The 26,775-nt window shown below is 36.5% G+C and overlaps 3 protein-coding genes across 4 annotated transcripts; 2 read left to right on the plus strand and 1 right to left on the minus strand.

Moving 5' to 3' along the window:
* Positions 1–1,050: 1,050 nt before the first annotated feature.
* LOC141900586 (septin-2B-like) lies at positions 1,051–11,614 on the minus strand. 2 transcript variants are annotated; one of them, XM_074787554.1, is made up of 14 exons: positions 11,577–11,614; positions 11,316–11,342; positions 10,729–10,834; positions 10,555–10,641; positions 9,994–10,044; positions 5,966–6,089; positions 5,300–5,434; positions 5,094–5,211; positions 4,737–4,838; positions 3,795–3,940; positions 3,580–3,681; positions 2,837–2,909; positions 2,558–2,694; positions 1,051–2,470 (listed from the first exon to the last, which is right to left on the minus strand). In XM_074787554.1, exons 2-13 carry the CDS (start codon positions 11,316–11,318, stop codon positions 2,575–2,577), a joined length of 1,167 nt encoding a protein of 388 aa, XP_074643655.1. In that variant the 5' UTR covers positions 11,319–11,342; positions 11,577–11,614; the 3' UTR covers positions 1,051–2,470; positions 2,558–2,574. The 2 variants fall into 2 exon arrangements, with proteins under 2 accessions (XP_074643655.1, XP_074643656.1); XM_074787555.1 differs by lacking the exon at positions 9,994–10,044.
* Positions 6,400–10,218, plus strand: LOC141900587 (uncharacterized). Its single transcript, XM_074787556.1, has 8 exons — positions 6,400–6,540; positions 6,746–6,984; positions 7,079–7,226; positions 7,316–7,360; positions 7,635–7,770; positions 8,336–8,472; positions 8,550–8,651; positions 8,846–10,218. The coding sequence occupies exons 1-8, from the start codon at positions 6,489–6,491 to the stop codon at positions 8,959–8,961; spliced, it is 975 nt and encodes a 324-aa protein (XP_074643657.1). The 5' UTR covers positions 6,400–6,488; the 3' UTR covers positions 8,962–10,218.
* A 94-nt stretch (positions 11,615–11,708) lies between the features above and the next one.
* LOC141899233 (phosphorylase b kinase gamma catalytic chain, skeletal muscle/heart isoform-like) lies at positions 11,709–19,715 on the plus strand. The gene is made up of 9 exons (XM_074785412.1): positions 11,709–11,807; positions 12,832–12,999; positions 13,431–13,606; positions 13,995–14,049; positions 14,710–14,848; positions 15,385–15,599; positions 16,071–16,194; positions 16,339–16,419; positions 17,140–19,715. The coding sequence occupies exons 2-9, from the start codon at positions 12,908–12,910 to the stop codon at positions 17,452–17,454; spliced, it is 1,197 nt and encodes a 398-aa protein (XP_074641513.1). The 5' UTR covers positions 11,709–11,807; positions 12,832–12,907; the 3' UTR covers positions 17,455–19,715.
* Positions 19,716–26,775: the final 7,060 nt, after the last annotated feature.

Genomic DNA, 26,775 nt, shown 5'->3' on the forward strand with positions numbered 1-26,775 from the left:
CCTGTACATTCCTCTCCATCAATTCACCTCCACTGAAAATATCATACGATTAATGGCAAGGTGTGCGCCAGGCTTTACGGCCCCTCTTAGATTAGTTTATTTCTAGTTAAACGTGTGTCCTGTTTGTAAAATAAAATTCTGTTCACAAGATACGAATCAAGTTTTTCCTCGGCTAAAAGGGTCGGCAAAAGTCGGAAATAGCCATATCCAAGCGAGTTAGGCAAGGTTCATACTATAGTTCTTTATAATTACACGTTATACCGAATTTATTTAGGGGCCACGTTAACGCGGACCACCGCCGACTGTGTCAAGATTTTGACCGTCAGGTGCTGCCGCTACATATTACATTGACGGCGAACGTATGAACTAACACGACAGCTCATATTCTTACTGTGGCACGCGGGAAATGAACTTGTCCACTAGCATCCTCGCTTGCCAGGGTTCCGGTATCACTGCCGAACTCGCTTCCACGAGAACAGCTTTAGCGTAGTGGGTTCGAATCCCTTGACTGGTGAAATGGACCTCTAATGTCCGGAGTTCGAGCCTAGTGATTTCTGATGCATTTTAGACGATGTCCTGAGTTTGAACCCAGAATTTACTGGCACTGATTCCGTGGTCCTGCTACTGAACCTCCAGAATTTATACTGGCACTGATTCCGTGGTCCTGATACTGAACCTCCAGAATTAATACTGGCACTAATTCCGTGGTCCTGATACTGAACCTCCAGAATTAATACTGGCACTGATTCCGTGGTCCTGATACTGAACCTCCCTTTCTCCCTCCATCCATGGCTTTCGAAAGTAGAAGGCAAATAATACATCTTATGTCTTTTTCAATATTGAAGTTTAATAAATTCATGTGACATGATACATGCATATTGACTTCTCAATTACTTTATTTTCGTTCAGATTTATCATTAAACCCAAACCGACTGTAAAAATATAGAATACATCGAATACAATTACATGTATTCGCTCAGTTGAATACTATTTCCTTGTTGTATGAAAAGAAATGCAAAATAAAGTAAAACAGAATAAAATCAATTTGAATAATACTAATTTTTATTTACGACTCTTTCAGAAGACGAAATGAACAACAATTACAGAGAGATTACATGATTACAACAGAACGATTACAGATTGAAGACACTTAAACATCATCATTATACATAACCCTGCATCATTGTCATCAGCTTCTACACTACACTACACTACACTACATTACTCTACATTGCACATGAGGGAATTCACAACTCAAAAATTTCAATTGAATTAATAAATTCTTGGTTATTTTTATCTTGTTTCGATTTTTGATTAAATTGTTCTGTATTTTAAAGCGCTAATCTACATTCATAAAGAGAGGCAGTTACACTAAAAATAATCATGACCTTGAATATTGTTTTATTATTGCTTCCAGTAGATGTCGTCCAGGGGCAGGCGCAGGAAAACCCTGTAATATTAGTGGCTTATCAGTCTCTTAGCATAAACCATGATTTGGTGCCGTCTCACTAACAGTGAGCTTATCTGTGTTTAACACTAAAAGCGGTTTCCTGCGTCCATTTACGCCTAACCACAGTTTGATGACCACGGTTAAAACTAACAGGGTTTCCTGCGCCCGAACCAGAGAATTAGTCGGTGTCAGTTTAGTCAGTAACTGGACTTCAGGGGCCGGTTGCATAGTCAAGGCTTAGATTTAAGACCAGTCTAAGACCAACTTAGTTCTATAGCTAATCTAACAATTTAAGATCGGTCTTAAGATTTAAGACCACTTTTGGACTTAAGTCACGACTGTGCAACTGGCCCCAGTTAGACACAGTAAATAAAGCACCGTTAGTCAGTAACTAGATACTGTAGTTCTCATTAGTAGTTACCTACGTCGAGTACAATTCAAATTTCAAGGGGCAACTTTTTGATGCTAATAAAAGTCCTTGAGAACTAAATAACTATCATCAGTTCCATTCTTGTTTACGGTAATTAATTTCTGATGACGTTGTGTCATATTCTATTTTACATGCATTGAAAACTTCATGTATAAAAAAAAAAAACAACAAAGTACAAAGAGAGAAAGAGAAAATGAATAAATGCATTTATATTCTATATATCATATATCAAACGTATTATAGGAGTACGTTAAAAAACTTCCTCATTTCGATATCCGTTCGATTGGTAAACAATCCTCATTTACGCAGTAAATACGGGTCGGTCGGTCGGTCAAATGTTGTTTAATTCTAACCAGTCGGTTAAGCTGAACGACTGGTTAGAATCTCTCAAGAGTTGTTAAGTGATTAAACACTCTTTTAACGAATGTTTAAAACTTAAAAACAACGTTTGGCCGCTGATATTCACTTGAGTAATTCAACAATTCATCGCTTAATTATTCGTATAAAATCGTGGAGAACAAAATGTCATCATCAACTGTCGTTTAAAAGTCTATGTTTTCATGCACTGATCTTATATTTGTGTTGATGACCTGAAAATAAACGATATTCACATCATCATCATCTCTTGCCATCAAAAGAAATTGAATTTTTTTCTTATCGTTTGAATTTTTACTCACCATGTATTTGAAGATGTTTAAACTTGTTGAGATTTCCCGGTGCTGCGTAAATTCGGGCCCACGTTTGAGACAGCTTGTCCATTTCCTTTTTTCATTTCTTGCTGCATTTTCGTCAACATTTCTTGCATTCGTTTCAACTGAAATCATCAAATATATCATAATACTTTATATACTAGTAGTCTAAACACTGATGATGAATACAGAAGACTCGGTCTAGAGAATGATTTTGTTAGCACGCAGGACAGTGCCTGGTCTACTGTCGATAGGTTTATAATTTACCTCAGCTTCCTTTTCTGCGAGTTGTCTTTCTTTTTCATTCAGTTTTTCACCATCATCAGATTTTCTCATGTGTCTAGAATAATAACACAATATTCACAATGTATCATACAATGTATCATACAATGTATCATACAATGTATCATACAATGTATCATACAATGTATCATACAATGTATCATACAATGTATCATACAATGTATCATACAATGTATCATACAATGTATCATACAATGTATCATACAATGTATCATACAATGTATCATACAATGTATCATACAATGTATCATACAATGTATCATACAATGTATCATACAATGTATCATACAATGTATCATACAATGTATCATACAATGTATCATACAATGTATCATACAATGTATCATACAATGTATCATACAATGTATCATACAATGTATCATACAATGTACACTGATTTTCCTTAACCCAAAATCTACGCTGTTTCACATATCACATACAATGGGATAGGGATAAATCTTCAATTTTTAACCCTCAGAACTACACTTAAAGAATGTCTCCCTAACCGAGTACCAACTGATCGGTCAACTCGAAATTTTAGAAGATTCTAGGGTTCTATTAATAATTAATAATTCTATCTGTTTTCAAAATTTTGGAAGTCAAGTTTACGGCTTCAATAATTATCCAATGCGCATCCAGAAACCAACGTCATTCATTTTATTTCCAACTTTTCAAATGTGTTGAATCGATAACTTTATTTGTCTTACTTAATTTTTCTGTCACCAGTTCCGGCTCCTCTCAGTTTCTCTGAACGGAAGTTCTCGTAATGAATCTCTTGTGTCACTTCTTGTAAGTCATTCATATGAGTTCTGAAATAAACCGCAATCAATTACGATCATCTCAAACTGATACATTGAATCGCAGGTCCCAGTTCCACAATTCCACCGTGGATCTGAATCCGATTAGAATTATAGATACTTACATTAACATCGTTCTTAGTTTAATGAAATCGCAATGTTCAGGATTTTCAACTTCTACCACCCCCCACGGGTACATCCGTCCACGAACCTTTCTACCCTTCACTTCTATAACTTGGTTTGAGCCGACTACAGCAAACGGAACCGCTGCCTAAAAATACCGTCAATCACTCCAAATTAAGTAAGGCGAAAAATTGAACATTTTCCATATCAAGAATCGCAATTGCAGATTACAAAATCTCTTCAGGTTTACATATTATACTATTCCGGGTATAGGTACGGCGTATTGTCAACAGCAAAGAATCCCAGAATCGATAGTAGGCTGAGAGTGAGTTGAAAAGGTTTGCACACACCCGTATTATACCTATCTCCTTTAAGCCCAACGCAGACGGCACCGAAAAAACGTTTTTTCCTCGTGAAAAAAACGTTTTCGATGTTTTTTGCTATGGTGTGTGCAGGGGAGGCAAAACACAAAACGCCGAACTGAAAAACGTTTTTCGCGAAACAAGCACTGCTTGATTTGCGAAAAACGTTTTGTGTAGTCGAAAACGTTTTTCGTCCCATGTGCGTTGAACGTTTTATCGTTTGCGGGCAAAACGTTTTACGAAAAACGTTTTGCGAAAATGTGTTTTCTGTTTCGGTGAAACAACATGTTTTGCCGTGTGCGTCGGGCTTAAAATTGTAATAAACGCACCATTTTATAAGGGTATTTATCGTGACGCTTATTCTGGTTTTGACAATTTATCTTTGCGACACTTTCTGTTTCCTTTATAGCCTTAAGTTATGGCGTTTCTGTGATCCTTCTAAAGAACGTATTGTCCGTTAAATTCGAATTAAACTTTTTGTCGAAATCGTCAACTACTAAATTCAACTACGTGCACAAACGACAATGGTTTTTTTCCCGATAGAAAGCGTCTGTTGGCTTTTCATAAAATAATATATCCCACCTTTAATTGTTTACATTGTTCTTTATAATCGTCATCTTCATCGGAATCGCAATCTGGTAATGTATATATCTGAATACCGTGTCTTTTGATTTCATCGAGAACCTAAAAAAACAGAGAAAGAAAATTCAGAGTTGAATTCTGTATTTTATGAGAGCGCACTAGGGATATTATTCGACAGCTAAGGCAACCTTCGGTTATCTGAGTTAGTCGACTATAGTTGAACTAAACGAAACCGAATGTCCGTTAGTCGGAACTATATTCCGGAAATAGTTCGAAAATCAAGCGCATTCGGTTATTAGTTCCGACCACTAGTCGAATAGATACGAAAACCGAATTTGGCCTAATGTGACAACTTACTCTTCCTTTTAATCTATCGACCTCAGCTTTGGTCAAAGTATCGGCTTTCGCGATTACAGGAACTATATTCACTCGATTGTGAATAGTTTTCATGAATGAAACATCCAACGGTTTCAACCTTTCAATTCGAAAAAAAAAAAACAAACTGAAAGACTAACTGATGATATTGTTGAAGCAGTTGCTACGGTTACACGGATGTTACTTACCCGTGACCGGCGGGATTTATGAAATAAAAGCAACAATGAACTCTGTTATCGACGATGTGACGTCGATTCAAACCGCTCTCATCTTGGAGATATTTCTCAAATTGATCATCGATGTATTGAACAACTTTCTTAAAACTGAAATACACGATTTATAAACTGTATGATCGCTTGTCTTTCTGTGAATCCTGTAGATGTAAGGTACAGTTCCACAACTGTTCCACAGTTGCTGAGATAAACATCATTGAGTTAATACTCATTGAAAATGAACTGATTTTAAGTCTTGGATGAACTTAACTCGCAACTGTGGAACTGGATCCTGAGTTAAGAGTTCAGAGTTACTCTTAACTCACGACTGTAGAACTGGATCCGAGGATCCCGTTCTAGTAACAAACAATAGGAAATGAAGTAATTGTGACAGTAGATGGACATAATGTTGATACGGTTAATCACAGGGGGGCGATGATGATGATGATGATGATGATGATGACTATAGTTGATACGGTTAATCACATGGGGCGATGATGATGATGATGATGATGACTATAGTTGATACGGTTAATCACCGGGGGGCGATGATGATGATGACTATAGTTGATACGGTTAATCACAGGGGGCGATGATGATGATGATGATGATGATGATGATGATGATGATTATAAACAATACCTTTCATCGTTATTGATACCGTCACCGAAGCCCGGTGTATCAACTACTGTTAATCTCAGTTTCACTCCTCTTTCCTCTATTTCTACCGATGACGCGTCTATTTCAACTGTCTTATTGATCTTTTCTGAAAAAAAATCAAAACGAACATTATTTATTTTTCAAGTTGGCTTCAGTCAGAAGGTTGGACGGAGAAGAGAGAAAGGTTGTTTAGGGGTAGGGATAGACATGGAAGGGGTTGTATAGTGAAGGTGAGTTTGATTATTTAGGGATGGTGGGGAGGGGTTTGTGCTGTATGGTTCTCAGATGACCTCAACGTAATTCAACCTTATTTAATCTCTTTGGTTTGTTTCAATATTCAATTTATGCGGATAATCAATTAATATAGGTCACATTTCAACAAAATAGTCCAGGATGTGAAATCATTGATAAAACATCCTGGTCAGCAGCAGAATCATACAGTTCACCTCATATTTTGCGCATATCAACATCACGTTTAAAAATATCTGTTTCAGCTGTTTAGAAAATGAAGATTAATGCATTAATTTTGTTTCTGACATTTTACTTCAATCAACAAGGTAAGATAAATTACTACGCATTGTGGAACCTCGTTACAACGAACTTCTGGGCACCAGAAAATCTATTCTGATAGGTCTATATACAGTTGAACCTCGTTACAACGAACTTCAGGGCACCAGAAAATTTGTTTGTTACAACAAATTAATTCATCGCAATCTGTAATTCATATTCGTAGAAACTAATTGAGTTTTTCCCCTTTTTAAGCTTTTTCAACAGAATCTGTTGCGACTGAGAAGACACTAGAAATCATAGCTAGTAATACAACAGTAGGAGAAGGAGAACCATTATACATTACGTGCAAAACAAATGGGGATGTTACAAAGATTCTTTTGAAACATAAACGAAAAGGGGAAACTGGATTTAAAAGATTTGCTGAAAATTGTAATGTTTATTACGAGGAAACCAAACTCAGACAAGACCATTATTTAGAATATATCAAAAAGGTGAATAGTACAGAATCTGGAAAAAATATTTCGCGAGTTTCATCGCTATCAAAACGCCTTGAAAAAGATATTTTTAATTAACTGTATTTTCTAGCATGTTTGTGATTGTGTCGATGGTGAATTTGTAGTAGTTATTCCCAGAACTCCACTTGCTGCTACCGGAACATGGCGATGTTTTATGTTTGACACTGGTACTCGTAAAGTTCTAGAAAAAAACCTGAATGTCACAGTTATCCCAAACAGTCAGTAAAACAATCAATCATTTCAAAATTACATTATCTCATTAAAAACTTCTCTAGTTTTTGATTATCTAAATATTTCTGGTTTTTAGGAGCTTTTCGCACGACAGAAAAACCACAAACTGAAAAACTACAGCGTAAGAGAATCTTATCAAATCTGGTCAATTTTACTAATTCCATTGAAAATATAAAACCTACAATATGAAGTTAAAACGAATGAAAGATTTTGACGTTTCAGTTCAATTGTTATGAGCCATTTTCAAAAACGGCACTCGGGTCAAAATCATCGTCATTTATTATTGTTAGTTTTATTCTTCAACTGAAACATTAGACAGTTCTATGGAAATCAACATTCAATAGTTTTACTTTAAGAAGAAATTGTCATAAAATCTCGGATTGATTTATTTAAAGATGGATCAGAATTGATGTCGAGTACGATGATGATAGTATTGATAGCGGTAGCCGCGTGTTTAGGACTCGCGCTCGTCATAACATGCGTCGTTTTGGCTCACAATCAAAAACGACGCCGAAAATTAGAAAAACTCGAGTAAGTCCCGAAAAAAAAACTAGAGTAATATTTTATCGGGGGTCAGTTGTTCATGAGTTGTCTGAAATTAACCAATGGATAAATAGATAAACAATGGAATAAAAATTCAATTTCAATTGTCACTTTGTCTATTACTTGCGACTCGCCATTTTTCCAGCAAAAAAGAAGATATCCTCTAGTTATTTTCCAATGGTTTTATAGAAGTTTTAAGGGTAGTGTAATCTAGTCCCGATGAATGATTTTAAGTGGCGTTCATGATCTAGTTCCATCCCTGGTTATCAACACATTTCGAACAACTGGTCCCCGAGTAACTACTTCACGTTTCTGATACATGCATCAACCACCAGAAATGTGCAATGATTCTCCCAGTTAAACCTACGCAAACTTACAGTTAAACTTTGGCTTAAGTCGTTGTAGTTGATACGATCATTATATTGATGACTTATCCATGATGACGACTTACATTTACAAAACTCAAAAATAGAGATGACTTCAGTAATGCAACGACTTAAACCAGTATTTGACTGTTAGATAAAAAAAAATATTTTTAAAACTTGAATTACAGAACACGACTTGTAATTGGTCGACAGCAGTCAGTGGCGTCATCAAATGCTCTATCGACGGAACCGTTATATAACGATTATACATCTCGTATGATATCTCAAAATCCACATATTTATGGAGCGAATGCAGTCGTATCAGGTGAGCTTCATTCAACTCGGTCAGAAACTTGTCATTCGTAGCTGTTTTAATTGAATTCAATATTTTTCAAAAACTAGAATATGACTGCATCGGAAACAATGATAATGAAATCACGTACAGCTCGTGCGGAGGAGGAGCTACAGGAGGAGGGGACCCTCTCATGACACCTAATAATCGGGGTAAGGGCGCATCTCATGATTTTGATAATCTTGAATAATTGAAAAATGTGTCAAGCGAATTGTTACCAGATGTGACCTTACTAAGATGATGATAGTATTATGATTAACCAGTATGATCTGGAGGATACCATTAAAACTTCCTCTGGGAATTAAAAATAAGTATGGTAATCCAGTTATTGATTTCTATATTATAGTTCAGGAATACATGCCGATGGATGAAGCACTTGATAGTTTGAAATATGCTAAAACATGTGAACTACCACCGATCCCGGGATGCAGTAAAGAAGTGACCTATCATAACATGCCTTAACCCTTACACTGTGTTTACCCTGAGGTACGATGTAGCAGCAGCAGTGGCAGCAGGTGTGTCCATTATACACGGCACTACGAGATAGATGCAAGTGTTATACACAGGGTCCAGTTCCACAGATCCGCCGAGTTAAGATTTGACTCGGAGTTAACTCATTGAAAATGAACTAACTTTAACTCAGAGTTAACTCTAACTTACAACTGTGGAACTGGTTCCAGCACTGTAAAATATACAATTTAGTGGCACATCCATTTTACACCGCCCTGCAGGGTAGACACACTATAGGGGTCCGTTTTACGACTGGGCATTGTGCAGTTTTTATGGAATTTTCAAAATGATGTTAGCATTTCAAACAAATGACGAACAGTGGGTCGAAAAATACTGAATATTTTCATTGTCAATTCAGTGCAAAAAAATTCAATGTAACATTAAAATGTCAGGGGCGGATTTAGACAGTCGGAATTTTATATTGCCTTTTTATTTTTCTCTCTGTATCAAAATTTGCCGTTGTAACCACCAGAGATACACAATAGATATTTCTCATAAATATATAACCTATGTTTCTTGACTAAATGCCTCTCAGATTTACCCAGAAAGCTCTAAAATGATAGTAAAATTTCAAAAACTTCCCAGACTCCCTCAGTCGCAATTTTGCTGATACACCTTTCTGCCCTAAATAAACACTACGGCGCCCATTTTATTGGTCGTCATGGTCACAACATGCTCCAGGATCCGCCCCTGAATGTTAATGATGAAATGAGTTATGTTTAATGCGTGTGTATGATTTTCTTTATAATTTCATGAATATTCATCATGCTATTCTAGCAAATATTCTCCTTATATGGTCAATGGGAGGACATTATCCGGGCCTCAAATATTGCGATAATATAGCATTAGCGTTTTTATTGATTGATTCATGCTCATAATTCCTCACTCAAATCCCAGTCATCAATGATGTGATGACTGTTTTTAATGTATATAATTGTAACTATGTTATTATCGTAAAATTGAAAAGCTGCAATTTTTACTCACGAACCAAAGATGAATCTTGATCGTTTGATTGTAAATAACCAACGCACAATTCTTCCATGTGAAAAAATCATACACATTTCATTATCATTCATTTGGGTAAATCAAGATTTCTGTTTAATCTAAAACCATTCATTCAATTATTGTATATCATAAGATGAATTTTGAATATATAGGCCTGATATCAATACAAAGTAGCCTGAATTTAACTCAAATAAATACAGTTTTTTCCGATGTAAATTTTGGTATTCCGTGTGTTTTAGTTCAGGAGACTGACTGCGACTGTTGTCTTTTGTCAATCAGAAAAGTTACGATAGGAAAAGATATCTCTGAATGACATACACAACAGCAGAAACAACAATTCATAGACAGTAGTGACTAATCGTCGGGACTATTGATCTATAGCAAATTTTTCATTCGATCTTAAGCGTTTCAGCGTCGGCCATTTTGTTCTGAACTACAGCGACTGCGCATCGCACTAAACACTCCGAACTGACTAGTCATGACTAACTACGAAAACGGATATCCAGCCGTGGGTAACACTACACCGAGGATTCGACATACCTGTAGCACCTGGAACCACTCTATCCGGATACAAATCAGTCAGGAATAAACTATTTATTAAAGTTGATTTTCCTAAACCAGATTCACCTAAAACAAAAAATACGTTTTAATGAATCGTGATTTTCACTGCGAGTGTTACAAATACTCGTTTCGGTAATCAGTCATTTCACTTACCCACAACCATTAGAGTAAATTCAAATCCTTTCTTTACTGATTTTCTGTGAACCTGATTTGGTAGATTAGCGAATCCCACATATCCGGCCGTCTCTGGGTTAGTGAACTATAAATAAATAATCAATAAACTAAACTAATCACATCTATTCTTATTTCCCTTCATACTCACAATTTTCATAAAGATTAAAATCTCTGAACGTTAAACTCATCCTTGATTACCACACTTCCCCCCTCTATCCGGTAATGATGATTCACCACCCCCCCTACCTACCATCATCTCTTATCTCTCTCTATCTGATGGAGATCACGATTCAACCAAATACCCACAACCAATGAAACATTCTGAGTTTGTGTTGTAAATGATATAAAATCTCATATTATGTGTGAATTAAAATGCAAAATGTTTCCTTTATCTAATAGTTTATTTTGCATTTTCTTAGACACCAACTCCAACAGCATTTGCCATTTCCAGACTTTCTTCATTGTTCTATTATTACTAGGGCTAGGCCTGCCTAGGCTAAGGATTTGACAATATGATAGTTCTACAACAAAAACAATCTGCTTTTCGAAAGCAACAAATTACTCACCATTTTAATCGACTTTTCTTTGACTTTCTGAAATAAAATCACGAATAATTCAGATTAGTGGCAGTCAGAGTATAAATAAAGTGAACTAATTGAATTGGATTGATTGGAATTGTCAAATAAAAGCTGTTTTTACTTCGATCAAGAATGACTTAAAATCTCAATCAATAATTAGTTAAAATCATTAACTATCAATTAATTCATCTGCGCGATTTCATCCGTCTAAAACAAAGCGTTCAATAGAAAAACCTCATAAAACCTCACCCGACTGAAAAAAATATCAGCAATTAGTCACTGAAGAGTTTCAGGAAATCACGGATTCGGACTCAATATAGGAATGAGAATCCGACTCTGATCCCAGTACGGGAATTAGGATTACTTGATAGACAGCGCCATCTATAAACAAATAAACTAGGCCTGCTGGTGATTAATTAATTGCTGCTCAATATTATATTTTGAAGGTGGTTTCAGCGTTAGAGAGAAAATTTGGAGGCTGTGAGTGAAATCTAAATATACACATGACACATGTCATACACAGACTACAGGAGAGAGGCAGACACAGGGAGGGAGAGAGAGAGAGAGGGAGGGGGTCAGTTTGATGATTACCCGTTTATCTGCTAATTTTTTGGCTTGGTGCCACACGGCACAGGGGCTCGTATCAGTGTTGTATGAACTGTACAAACAATAATCTGTTAATCCAAATGTCCATCCAATGTTAATCCAAACTGTTTATGCGGCTACAATTGGAGTCTCATGGATTCTAGACATGTTTGTGCATGCCTGCTTGAAAGAATCAGGGTCGGGTTAGGTGCTGGTTCATGCAGCTTTGAGGTGTGTTCTGTGGCTCAAAGCATTGGAAAAATGTTAGATATTTTTCGTTTGGTTTCAAATGCCGATACATGCGCTAATTGGACTCCTACAACCACAGCTGACTCGCGTTACCATAGCCACAGTCTGAATACCAGACATTGTTACGGTCACCATTGTTTGAGGAACAACAGCTAAATACTGGACTACCATAGCCTTGGCCTAAAAGATAACTTATTATTTTATAGCCTATTATAGACACTGGATTAACAGATTATTGTTTTTACAATTGCAAACTCTTGATACAAGCCAGTGTGTTGGTGACTGTGCATGGCCACCACCACAGCAGCTAGAGGCAGGGAGTTTAGTGTAGGCCGATTAGTTGCTATCAATCGCTAACTTGCAGTGATGACCTTTTCCTCAAGTCTTTCCTCATAACCCTGAAAACTAATCCTACTCTTGAAGAATTAACAAATGAGAAGCTGTTGAACTGAAATGAAAAAAACATTGAATGTTTGCGCCAATATTTAGACAATCAGTCATCATCATATTGAGCTGTAACAATGAGAATTGTCTTGAAGATTTAGTTTAGTACTTTTCTTCTCAGGGACAGTCAAGCCCTCTGAAGGAAAGATTGAGTACTGTTTTCTGTGCTATAATCCAGTTTGATAAAGTGTCCTCCACTTTAACACTAAGTTGTTAATGATTTCAGTGTAGCTACACGCCGTGTGTTGGTGATAGATAGACATGCTGCCGGTTCTCATCAACAACTACCGTAAACATTCAATATGACGTTTGATATTACTGATGATGATTTACCTGATAAAGAATTAGCGGAAGCTTTCTATGCAAAATACGAACCGAAGGAAGTGTTAGGAAGGTAATAATCACAATCAGGAACCTGAGGTGTCACATTATAAATCATAAAGTAGGCCTAAAACTGACATCCTATATCTCTAATGAATATTGACTTCTCGATGCTCCTCGGTTATCATTGAATTATCAGTGACCCCCTTAGTTTGATAATAGATGGAGTTTGAATATTGAGGGTCGCACTAAGGTGACACTTTAGTTATTAGTTCCAGAACAGTTCGAACGTGTTTACAAGCAATAGATGGTTGTATAATGTTCTTTTGCTATGATTTGAATTTTTGAATATCTTTATTTGACAACTGGATCTAGTTCCACTGACTGTTCTCAGATCTGCCTCCTGCGGGTCACGAAGTTCAATTTCTCGATTCAAATTTACGTTCAGAATTGTGGAACTGAAATCTGTTTTTAAAAGTGAGTTATCGTATTGTTATTGTATAGAGGTGTGAGCAGTACAGTGAGAAGATGCGTCGATACGAAAACATTGATCGAATATGCCGTGAAAATAATCGATGTAAGTTGTGAAAGGAATACAAATGACCAAGCTACAGAATTACGACAATCAACTAAACAAGAAGTGAATATATTACGTATGTGTGCTGGGCATCCGAATATCAGTAAGTATTGACAATATACAGCCTGGAAACTGCATCTCTTCATTAAATCACCATCACAACATTAAATAATGTGCTGATAAAATGTCTATGCCTGGTGTTTGTAGTTCATTTTTAATTTGAAATGTCTCGGGTGAAGTTGTGAACATAATATGCAAAGTGCGGATGATCAGTTTTTGAAAGTGTGCTGATGAAATGTGTCTAACGTTTGGTGTTTGCGGTTTATTTTTTATTAAAAGTGTCTCGGGTCAAGCAGTGAATACATGTGATGTGTGGACAAGTTTCTGAAGGGGGAACAGAGTCCAGGCTTGTGTTTATCGCTCTGTGATAGTGAATGTTGTAAAGCCACTTGTCACCGGTAATTTCTAATCTAGTTTCATCTTGTTTTCAGTTGAACTTCACGATGTATTTGAATCTTCGACCTTTATATTCCTCGTTTTTGAGCTGTAAGTAAAAACAGTACAATCGCACGTATTTAATTGATCAGATCAGAACGATATCTTAGTCATCAATGCTTGTAATAAGTGATTGGATTATTATATGATTTCCTGGAATGATACTCATAACTCGAATCTAATCTAATATATTACATTTTAAAAATGTGTATCTATTGTTTGTGATAATAATGTTGGTCATGTGATCGAGATAAATGTAGTATTTGATAAGTTTAGACCGGATTAGAATAGATTGATTTGAAATTATAGTGAGGTTTGACTAGTGGATAGAGACCTATTTCTGTTTGCCGTCTATGTCTGGTCAGGTGTAAGTGTGGTTAAACTTCAATTCTAGTTCGTGGGTATTATTTAGGGGTAGCTTTGATTCATGTAACTAATCCACAGTGTTGGATCTAGGGGGTGTTTTCAGCAGTCTGGATCCCTGCATTCGTAATGAGATAGAGATTGTTAAAACCTACAAATTTGTTACATTTATCCTCTCAATAATGCGTTTCTAAAACTGAGGGGGAACCTGAGGTGTTCGGCTCTGCTGCTTTGTCTGGAAATGTCCTTTTCACTCGGACGTTCGCCTTCCAATATTCCTAGATTCGGCAGCCCCTGTAGTTATAATTTCTAAAACGTCTAACTCTATATTTCTTATATTTGTTTCAGATGCAAAAAAGGTGAATTGTTCGACTATTTAACGGAGGTCGTTACGTTCTCAGAGAAAAAAACGAGACAAGTGATGCGTCAAATTATCAATTCATTAGCATTCATACATAGTAAAGGAATTGTACATAGAGATTTAAAGGTACTGAATGTAACATTGTGTGTAACTCCTGAGGGCTCGCTGAGGGCTCGGTGATACAGTCATTACTGAAGTCTTAAGACTGGTGTTAAGTTGTTAGATTGGTTATAGAACCAAAATGAGTTTAGACTGGTCTTAATTTGTTAGATTGATTATAGAACCAAAATGAGCTTTGACTGGTCTTAATTTGTTAGATTGATTATAGAACTGAAATGAGTTTAGACTGGTCTTAATTTGTTAAATTGATTATAGAACCAAAATGAGTTTAGACTGGTCTTAATTTGTTAGATTGATTATAGAACTGAAATGAGTTTAGACCGGTCTTAATTTGTTAGATTGATTATAGAACTAAAATGAGTTTAGACTGGTTTAAGTTGTTAGATTGACTGTAGAACTACATTGGTGTCAAACTTGTCATAAACCTAAGCTATGACTGTAAAACTGGCCCCTGTTTCTGCAGATGAATTAATGTTCACCGGCACTGAGAGGGTTCACAGTCACATTATATGCACATTGTATGTATAATTTGAATATTTCAGCCTGAGAATGTATTATTAGACGATGATCTGAACGTGAAAGTGACTGATTTCGGATTTGCTTGTCCGGTTGTTGATGATGATGATGGTTTACATGAATTATGCGGAACTCCTGGATATTTAGCTCCTGAAGTTCTAGCTGTTTCTATGTATGACAATGCGCCGGGTTACGGACAGGAGGTTGATATGTGGGCTATAGGAGTCATCATGTATACGCTGTGAGTCTTTCTAAAACTCGTTTACTGAAAATACTAAAGTAAAATTTTATCTAACTATTGTCAAACTCCATAAAGTTGTCAAGTCATGAGGAGAGAATCCCACAATGATAATAAAAAGTCCGAAAAAGAAACTTCGAGATAGTAGTTTATTTCAACGTTTCGACTATATCCTAATAGTCATCTTCAGGAATAATGAAGATGACTTCAGAAGATGATTTCATCCTGAAGATGATTATTAGGATATAGTCGAAACGTTGAAATAAACTACTATCTCGAAGTTTCTTTTTCGGACTTTTTATTATCATTGGGGGATTCTCTCCTCATCGCGTCAACACGGATATAGTGTTCTACCAATCGTTGTCAAGTCATCACAATTTTGCGATTCAATTTACTAAGTTTAAGTAGTCATTTTGATAAGTCATCGACATGTTTGGTAGATTGAGTAAGATATGAAATGAATTTTGTTTTTAGTCTAGTTGGCTGTCCACCTTTTTGGCATCGTAAGCAGATATATATGCTACGTTCAATAATGGAGGGAAAATATGAATTTCGAAGTCCTGAATGGGACGATATCAGCGATCAACCTAAAGACCTGGTACGTTCTTGTCTTATTATTTATCAATGAGTTCAAATTGATTTTAAAATCGTATTTAAACGATTGCACAGCTGCTGCTACTGTCGTTCAACTGAAGCTCAATTAAAGCTTTAAGGAAATGATTCGTGAAAAATCTAATTGCAGATCTCAAAACTATTAGTAGTCGATCCAAAACAACGACTGACAGCATCTCAGTGTCTGGAACATCCATTTTTAGCCCTGGAGGTAAATATCTTGCTGCTAAATTTGATTACGTATTAAGATGAAAAGGTTCATGATATGAAAAGTTTAGTTTTTAGCTTGGTTTAAAAGATTTGACTTGAAGACTAGATCTGAATGATTAGCCGGCAGAATGTTCTGTAGTATGGGCAAATTCTTAAAGTTTTCTCCTTGAAACTTTCTGTTTGCTATCGTTTCACTAATTGACAGGGTTCTTTCAGATCAGGGACAATCAGGGAATTCTTGATTCTTTTCTCTAAAATCAGAGAATTTGAATTTTTGTGTCGTGTTGTTCTTGCTAGTGACAAGTGGCATAAGGAACCTCTTGAGTAGAAACATCCCCCACTGAGGTTATCTTATAATCTAACTGGAATTATTTGTCAAGGGTCTGGAATGATCAGCGAATTTTGAATTCCCTGATCTTTGAGAGTTTATCATAGTTACCACAGTGTTATAATGCCTTACTGAAGATATCTAAAAATACCATCAGGAAATTTTGAATTTTTTGGTGTCTTGTCATTGCTGGTGACGAGTGGCACGAGGAACCTCTCGATAAGAAACATCCCAAACTGAGATCCATATCTTATGATTTAGTCAGCGAAATTTTGGCCAAGGGTCCGGGAAATATCAGGGAATTTTGGATTCCTTGATCTGTAAGAATCCCGAGTTAACAACTGATTAAACTGAATAAAACATATAAAACAAATTGTATTTTTATATTTACAGCAAAAGATTCACGTGATGCGTCAATTCTTTCCTCGTCGTAAGTTTAAAGCATACGTTCTATGCACGGTCGCTTGTCATCGAATCCGTAAAAACTACATGAATCCACCACCGATATCGATCAGACGCATGAAGGAAAATCCGTATAGTTTAAAACAGTTCCGTAAATTAATCGACGCGTGTGCGTTTAGAGTGTACGGACACTGGGTGAAAAAAGGAGAAGATCAAAATCGTGCGGCGTTATTCGAAATGATGCCTCGAAACGAACTAAATCACGAAGATAAACCGGGTTTAGTAGTTCCGGTTTTACCTTATTGATTTTGATAAAGATTTAGGCGTTTTGTTGTTTGTTATTAATCGCAGGCCGGTAGTCGGGATGAGTGGGTACAAAATAAAACAAAAGGGGCAAAAAGTAAAGTATTGGTCTCTACGGATTCTGGAATTCTCTTCTGGCGCGTTCGTTTCATCCAGAATATACTCTACCTCTTCCCGAGTTGTATAATCTGTAAATCTGATTGAAGCGGCCGGTAGAGAGTTCTTGAATTCTTGAACCAGAATTCGTTCAATCAAAACCTACCTAAATTTCATATTGCTGTACGAGTGCTGCAGATTTTTGTCCTTTTCTACAAAAAATTAGAAAACTTTTTTCTAAAATGCGACCCTTTTTGTGGTAGATTTTCAATAAACGTACTTAGAAAGTCGTCTTGCAACGCCCTCTCCCCCTGACTAGGGGCATGCATCATTTTGTTGTTTTGTATTTATTGAGTAATTTATGATATATCTCATTGCATGTAACTCATTATTATACTGTGCTAGGCTAAGCGGGGGGAGTGTCACCTTCAGGCTTTGTACCTAAACCATGCCTCGTATGATGCTGACATTTGTGTATTTGAGAGTATTCCAAGATTGCTGTCCCCTTGTTCAACGAAATGAACATGTTTTGGTGAAGATTGTGTGTTAGTGATAGGTTCACTTAGTTTACATATGTAAGGTGTCAAATCTTACCTCTGTATATATTATAAGAATAGTGTTCAAATTCAACTTAATTCTACATATGAAAAGTCAAACTGGTGAAGTTGTCATCGTAGGAGTCGTCACATGATTTAAGTCGTCTCTATTTTTAAGTCCCAATTTGTATTTCTAATTCAATTTACTAAGTATAAGTCATCATTTCGATAAGTCGTCACATTATTGAAGTCATCTCTAGTTTTGAGTCTCAATCTGTATTTCCAAGTATAAGTTATTATTCGGATAAGTCATTGATGTAAAGATTGTCCCAGTTATGACTGCTTGAGTTTTTTTTTTACTACACATCACGTTTTATAGAAAAGCTTAATGTTTTGCAAATGGCGCTGATTTCAGCTAGTAAAAAACTGACATAATAAGATTTTTAGACATTTGATACCAGTTAGAATTGAACTGTTATTGGATTGAATGATTTTAGTTGAAATATATTTCAAGTGTTGAATTCAGTATTATTACTACTAAATGTAATATTTTGTAATTAGTGCGTTTAACTTTGTGTAGAAATTTTTGTTAGAATATGAAGCTTTAGTTTTTCTGTTGCGCTTATGTTTTTTATTGCGTCTTAAACTGTTGAATTTTAAGGAAAATTCGTGAAGCCAGAAACAATGCTATAATATATAGAAAAACCCACAATGTGAAGATTTGAATATGAAAACTGCGTATTTTTTGATAGATAAATTCCATCCATCTCATATTCTCTTCATATCATGCGAAACTTCAGGTTTACAGATTTTCATTGTTAGCTTTTTCATATTGTGGGTGTGTATAATAATACACTAACGTAGACTGCGTCTTAGTCTAAATTGATTTTTCCAGAATCAATTCTTTCTAACGTTTTCTCCGCCTTAAATTCAACTGATTTAAACTGTTTTCTGTGCGAGTTGAATTTCACAGATTAAAGGTATGTTTTCCTTTTCTTGTTTGAATTTGATGATAATATGATATTTTTGTTCTCGGTTTTTGCCTCATTTTCTGCATGAATTAACCTCTTATTGATAAAAGCGTTGAGACTGCTGGAAATATTTCGCCGAGTTAAGAATCAGTGAAACGGATGGTTTTTCAGGGTCCGATCTAAAGAATTAAAAGCCACTTGCCGAGGGGGGGAGCATATCTGAAATTTCACTTGACCCCCCTCAAAAATCAACTTGCCCTACCCAGCTAGTCCGTCTGGTGGCACAATCATCCGGTGTATCGAGTGGGAAAAAGCTTTGAGACATTGCACTCATCCAGTTGACAAGTGATAATAATAAACTACTTGCACTTATATAAATAGAAATAGGACAAGTGCTTAGATCGGACCCTGTTTTTTCTTCTTAAACTTTTGTAGAATTCAGCCAGATTTGAGCAGTTATATATATGTAGCAGTTAAGAAGAACAATGCACCAATTCTGTAATACCTCATCCATCATTTTGTATGAATACCTTATTGTATCTTGGTGCACATGATAAAAGCAATGATATCTGCGTACAGAAAAGTTTGACCTGTTTTAAAAGCTATGAATGTTTAAATGATTGATAATGTTTCAACATATTATCCGCGCTTCATTCGTAATAAAAATCGCTACTGAAATCAATTTAAGTTTGGTTTCTGTTTTGGTTCCGGGTTGCGGCGGCTGCTGATCGCGCGGAGCCTTCCGTGTCTTCACGGTTGTAGGTAAAAATCTCCAGTTTAAAATCCCCAAATCTATAAGAAGGTAGAAATCCCCACCACACGATTTTTCAAGAACATTTCAAAGCAAGAAATTCCTGCAATTCTATTCATTTGCAAAAGACTGCAATATATTTGAACTGTGCAATAAACTCTTTTAGTTGCTTTAAGCTCTTAAATTAACTATTAGATTTGATGAAATTCTTATTTGTCCTATTATTCATTCCGTACTGGAATATATTTGAACTTTGGTATATTTCACTGTGTGATGCGATACATAATTAGAAATAAAGAACTTTTAATTTGAAATGTTATAAATTCAAGCTAGTGTACCCCGGTAATATACCGGTGGGGGTATTTGGCCGCATCTTCACTCCTAGGATCTAGAAAAATTGACACGCTGACTGACACGCTGACAAGTATAAATTGCATGACGTAAGTCATTTATCCACTGGTTGAATTTAGCCATTTTTTAAGCAAGTAAGTGTCAGTCAATTTTGGTGTAAAACAATTTGCAAAACTGCGAGGATGATGGCGTCGCAGGACAACCCACAACCTTAGTGGGAGACCCTGTTTATCTGTTAGGATTTAAACTTGAAGTTGTTGATATATCCGAGATTCTACGAATGGAAGAACTTTGAGCTTGAGATGAGTTTTTTAATGAATCAAGACCGTGACATGATTCTATCTGATCTTCGTAATTTAAAACCGACGATGTGACCGTGAAATGTAGATAGTCACGTGGTTAGTAACCGAATATACACCAGCGCAAGGTCTAATCTAACCGTCACACATCAGTGGGGGCTGATGATGATGATGGCCATTGTAAACAGCATATTAGGGTGGCAGATATAGTTCTCAATGGTTTTTGAGACATGCTAGTATTTTCAGCTGGGCTGGGCTGGGCCTGTGAGCACTTTCCAGAGATGTGTATGGTTGCGCCCAGAATTTTTTGATATTCGAACCGGGTGGGCGCAACGTTTCAAAAATCTGTTGATAAAATGAACACTTTAGAGTCACCCGGCACCCGGTGGTTATTTGGAAAATGTTTCTAGCACATCTTTGCATAATCTTTTGTAAGCATATGTAATTTGTCGCCAGGATTTTGATATGAAACTCTATCTTAAATCAACGCAGTGGATATTGTCGGGATCTTTGCTCAGCGGACTGAAGGCAACAGATCCGTGGCCGGGCATCGTTATTCGATGAACCTAAACGGCACATGCTTTTTACTCGTAAAAAGAGTAAAACCTTTCTCTGAGAGAGTTTCATTGAATACTCGCACTTTGGGAAGCTGTATACATTTCATTTGTTTCAGAGCACTTCAATGATGCTTCAGCCACAGATGCTAAGCACTTATCTGACCCGTGGATGTGGAATAATGATGCAAGATTTATATGCAAAACGTCGATGTGTTACTTTGACGAATAAAGATCTTAGTTTTATCATGAACATAATGACTTGATTGCTCTCTGCCCTTGTAAAGTCTTAGCAATGGTTATCTGCAATTATATCAACTCATATTTATATTACTGCACCGTGCTCCTGCACTATGCACAAAGTTCCAGCGCCTTAATCTTAAGTGCAGCCTCGTAACCGTATTACGTATTGGTTATTAAAAGGTATTAACTGTTCATCCGATTGTATGCATTATCGTTTACGAGAATAAATTGTTATTATCGATCATCAATAGAGAATGACAGTGAATAGGACATCGCAAACAAACCGTCACCACACATGACGTCACCACACATGACTGGTCACATACGCTCACTGGTCACCACGCTGACCACCAGATAAACTGATTAAGTAATTTCAATTTCAATTTATTTAGTAAGCATGGTTTAGAAACATATCAAAAATAAAAAGAGAGAAAGCTTGTTCTTATGAGAGGCAAGCAAAAAGCCAAAATAAGGCCGCTACAGCAATCAGTGACAGAGAAAAAAGAGAGAGAAGAGTATAGAAAGACAAAGAAGAGGAATAAATTGAATCACAGCTCTCGCGCATGATATCCCGGGTTCGAAGCTTACCGGAACCTTCTGATTCATTTACCGCAAAATTATTGCTTTATGCGTTCTCGCTATTTAGAAAAAAATCAAAAAAAAATTTCTCGGCTTTCAGAATTGAAAAAGCTCCTGGCTATACGCGGGTCTGAAGAACTTTCACACATGATCTTTGGAGTCAGTTTTCAACTCGGAATCCAGGGTCAAATATTCAAAAATGAACTTCAAATGTAGCACAATCATTGAACTGTGTCCTGAGGTCGATTTCACTGACGGGAACTAAATCTTGCTTTAAGTTTCCTTAGTTTGTCATTTGTGTGTATTATATTTAAGGTCGATTGTTAAACAAGCCTCACATTTCGAATATTGACCCGAGCCATCATAATATTTCTAACTAATGTTACCAAAATAAAAAAGTATATATTTTCGAATATACTCGAGTGAGATGATGTCTCATATTTTTCCTGAACATGAACTTGACACTACACCACTCCTCCCACTGCTGAAGGTAACTCTCAACATGACGCGACAACATCGCCGATACCTGCGTATAAACTTCCGACCAACTGCTGACAATATGAGACAAAAGTGGAATTTATTTCATCACTCCTAAAATCTTTTCAATTCCCCATACAGCATAGACCAATCAACCTCCTCCAGCGTGTATAACTATAGCAACAACAGTGGCGATTATATGTAAATCTAATGAAGATTTTGTCTCAGTTCTTCTTCTGTGAAATGAATGAATATCCTGAAGCTTATTACTGGAAGCTTATTACTTACGACATCAGGAGTCTAGCTTCAATATCCGCGAGTAACGCGGCATGGGCGATGCGGTTATTGACTCATAACCTGCTATAGATATATATAAATATACAGAGGTAAATATAGTAAATGCAATATAACTTCATAATCAACAAATACGTTTTTCTTTATTCCATGATCAACATGCACAATTTTGAAGTGAACTTTTTTTTAAACATTTTTATCCTACAAAAACACAACCATTAAACGCCGGTGTAATTCATCACATCAACCTTTTGTAAAATAAAACAATGTAAACCACTCAGTTCAATCAGTTTATATGAGATCAGCCGTTGTCCTCCCGACTACATAACATTCAAACCATGCAAAATATCATTTCTCCCATTTGTAAACAGTATAAACGTATACTTTATCTTTATATGCGGGTTTCAACCTGCCGCCCCCCTAAGCCTGGACCATGCACCCCTCACACAAACGATAGATTATCATCATGATTGCCATAAGCCTGATCAACCACACTTCGCATGCGTTCAGTACGTCACTCGAGGCCTTTATAATTGAAAATGTACTACCAGAAACTGAACATCCACACTTTAAGGCTTCCAATTGTGAGTTATTTTGAATCAAGAAATGAATTGCAAACACAAGACGTAAGAAATCTTATCCCCAGACTTTCAAAAACGACACTACACATTTTAATATAGTCCCGGATGTCTGAGGGTGTGGTTTAGGGCGGCAGACTGATACATGTATTACAGCCCTCAGGAAGCTAAATGCACGTCACAAATTCTATAAGTAGATATCTAAAATAGTAATATATCAGTTCCAGATTATATCCAAATCTATCGTTGATGAAAATTCACATATTGTAAAATAAATTTGGAAACGTGATAAGTTTTTTAATACATATATCCACGAAAATAGTTCAGTAAAGGAATGCGATTTGTAAACTCGAAGAATTAAATAAGTACAACATTTCTTCAATTACTTTCGAATGATTTTTGGAAGTCCACGCAATGACTAAAAAGTTAAATAAATTCGGAAAAATAATTCATAAGATATCGTTTTCTTTAAAAATATCCACGAAAATACTTCTTTGCGATTTTGCGACTTGAAGAATCAGTACAATATTTCTTTGATAACTTTGGAATGTTTTTTTTTTTTAAAGAAAAGTTGATTTATTTTCCGCGTGATGCACCAAGTCGTCGTCCGAACATGGATCTAGCGCGACAAGTACAAGCGACCGGCAATCGAATCCACTCGTGTTTGTAAAGATAATGTCCCTCGATGCACGTCCTCTTCAGTACCCGGAAGTTGTAATAAACTACTGAACATCCTTTGAATATGGATCTGATACCTTTACAGCGCTCACAACTGCAAACGGCAATCGCTAACACGGCCGGGACACGGTTTGGATCGTGGTGAAGCTCGTAATACCATGGACACAACGATTGATCATTCTCATCGTTACGTTTGCCAGTATTTTCACAAGATCGTCTGCCCAAATATGTTATATTACTGTAATCGCTAGGATTGATAACGGCCGGGTTAAAATTGTCCGATAATCGGATGAAGTATTCGTGCTGTTCGCGAATCTTTTGAAGTACGTTGTTCAAATTAGCCGGTTCTTTGCAGTTATTGGACGATTGCGTGCCTTCGATCAACAACCAATGGTTATCGGTTGCTAATAGATATACTAATATAATCCAGTGTATCCGGCTCAAATTCACCTGAAAATATACATAATGATGATCATGTAATATGGAATTCATAATGCTAATGACTAAGTTTAGGTATTTTAGTCACGCAGTTGATGATCTATTGTTTCAATTTACCACAATGACAGCCAAGGGAGCTAAAGCAACTGATCACAGTTTCAGAACAGTATAATCAGTTAAAGAATTCTTGAGGATGGCTACAAAAATTGGTCGGCACCGGCCAATCCGGTAAACCACTCTTTAGCCGAGGTAGATTTTACGATTGCATTTATTTTGGTGAGACTTTCCATTTTCCCTGATTCTTAGCTAAGACCCAACGCTACTGAGGTCCCTGATTCTCAACTCGGTGAAATATTCGCAGCCGTCCCATCGCTACCGAGTTCCCTGATTCTCAACTCGGTGAAATATTCGCAGCCGTCCCATCGCTACCGAGTTCCCTGATTCTCAACTCGGTGAAATATTCGCAGCCGTCCCATCGCTACCGAGTTCCCTGATTGTCATCTTAGTGAAATATTTACAGCAGTCCCAACGCTACACCGCATAACGTGCCCCAAAGCTGTCCAGGCCGAGGGATACAGCGTGGAGGCTGAGATATAGTGCAGGATCCTGGCTGAAGGGGTACAGGTTCCATCGAGATCGATACCTGTTGTACGTTGAGGTGATCTCGATGAAATATCAATCGCAAATTCATTTTTTATTTTCAAATTTCATTGAGCGAAATGTGTTTCTACTTGCAACATCAGAGAGACCGTTATGATCTGCCAGGAAGAGTAATCTTTCAAGGTCATAGACAAATGATTTAGTCGAGACGATGAGACGTATTATTTACAAAAAAAAAAACATCAACGGATTAGTAACTAGTCACACAGATTCACTCATCTGAGTCTCACACGCTCTGTAATCCGATTAGAACCTCCCTCGATAAGTGTTTATAGTAAGCTCTATCTTCTCTACTGTTGAAAATCCCTGATGCAACGAGAAGAGTTGGCGACCTTTTACAATTTGCGATAATTTTTCTCTTGTTTTCGAACAGTTTCTAAGAAATCTTCAATGAAAGATTGAAGACATTCGTCTTATCACCGAAATGCAATTTACTTCTACAAAACTTTGACATTTATTTCCCAATGGAAATACGAACAAAAAAATTATCAATCAATGAAAAAATTTCGTTTTTCTTCTAACGCAACGAGCGTCTTGTTATGAGAAGAAGAAAAGAAAAAGAGAGAAAGAAAAAACCAAAAGGTTGAAAACGAAATTCATTTTCTAAAAAAAAAAAATTAAATGACACAATATACAATTTTACAAGACTAAATTTATTTATCAAAAGTTTGAATTGAAATAAAAGACAACTGTGTTTTTAATCGTTTTAGATTTGTATATAATAGGTTTGAATGTTAGCTCTCCGCATCGGTTTGGCTATTTTACCAATAAAAGTATCAATAAGTTAAAAACTAACAACCTAAAACTTTTTTAGACATGTTTCACTTTTTTTTCAAAAATAGATTTCGTTTTTAATGTTTTGATTTTGTATAATAGTTGGGTTATTTCTGATCGCGATGGACTCAGCTAATTTTCACGGTTACTCGTTGAACTTTTAAAATAGATGCGACAGAAATTGATACTCTCGTTGAGAACACAAAAAGGTCGGTTGTGAGTAAACGGATAACTACAGAGGAAAGTAGATGCTTCAACTCCCACTCTGACATTATAACAATATATGTCAAGGTCGTAGAGAGAGAGAGAGAGAAAGCGAGTGAACGGGAGTAGGTTCAGAGCGTCACCGTACCATGACGACGGTGACCTCGGTTCGTTTCAGATTACACTGCGGAAAACTTATCAGACGGATCAAATTTGAAACGGGTCTTTCTGTTCGATTCGGTTGATTTAAATATAGCAATCCCTACGGTATTGTATTACATGTATATACGAGAGAATAAACGACACTTTGTGGTGGTTGGGGGCAGCCGTACGAGGTGCGCCATCAATAACAACTTGTGAATCTGAGAAAGGTTTTGAACAATAAGATTCTTTTTCTAGAAAATTGACCTTTTCGAAACATTTCTCGTTCGACCCGCTCAGCGCCATTCAGATGATCGGTAGTAGGTCAGATATTCATTTTCCCCACAACCCAACGAGCCAAACTCAGGGCATTATCAATCAGCACATTCGAAGTTTCTTTTTCAATTTCTAAATTTCCCTCAATCCGCTGAGAGCTACTTTGAGGTTTCCCTTCCCCTCAACCATGGACTCTAAAAACGATGTAGACCAGTGTCTCAAACCCACTGAGCGCCACTCATGGCATACTTAGGAGGTTCAAGAGGTTACGGAATGAGGGGAGAGAGGTCATATAGAAGAACATCTACCACAGGACCAACGATTCAAACCCACCAATCCACGACTGATGAGACCACACAGACTGCGGATAATCTTTCTTGTTGTAACTTACATAAATTTTCATCTTTCGTTTCTTTACTCATAC

The sequence above is a fragment of the Tubulanus polymorphus genome, chromosome 2 (assembly GCF_964204645.1).
Source record: "Tubulanus polymorphus chromosome 2, tnTubPoly1.2, whole genome shotgun sequence".
Classification (NCBI taxonomy): Eukaryota; Metazoa; Nemertea; class Palaeonemertea; order Tubulaniformes; family Tubulanidae; genus Tubulanus; species Tubulanus polymorphus.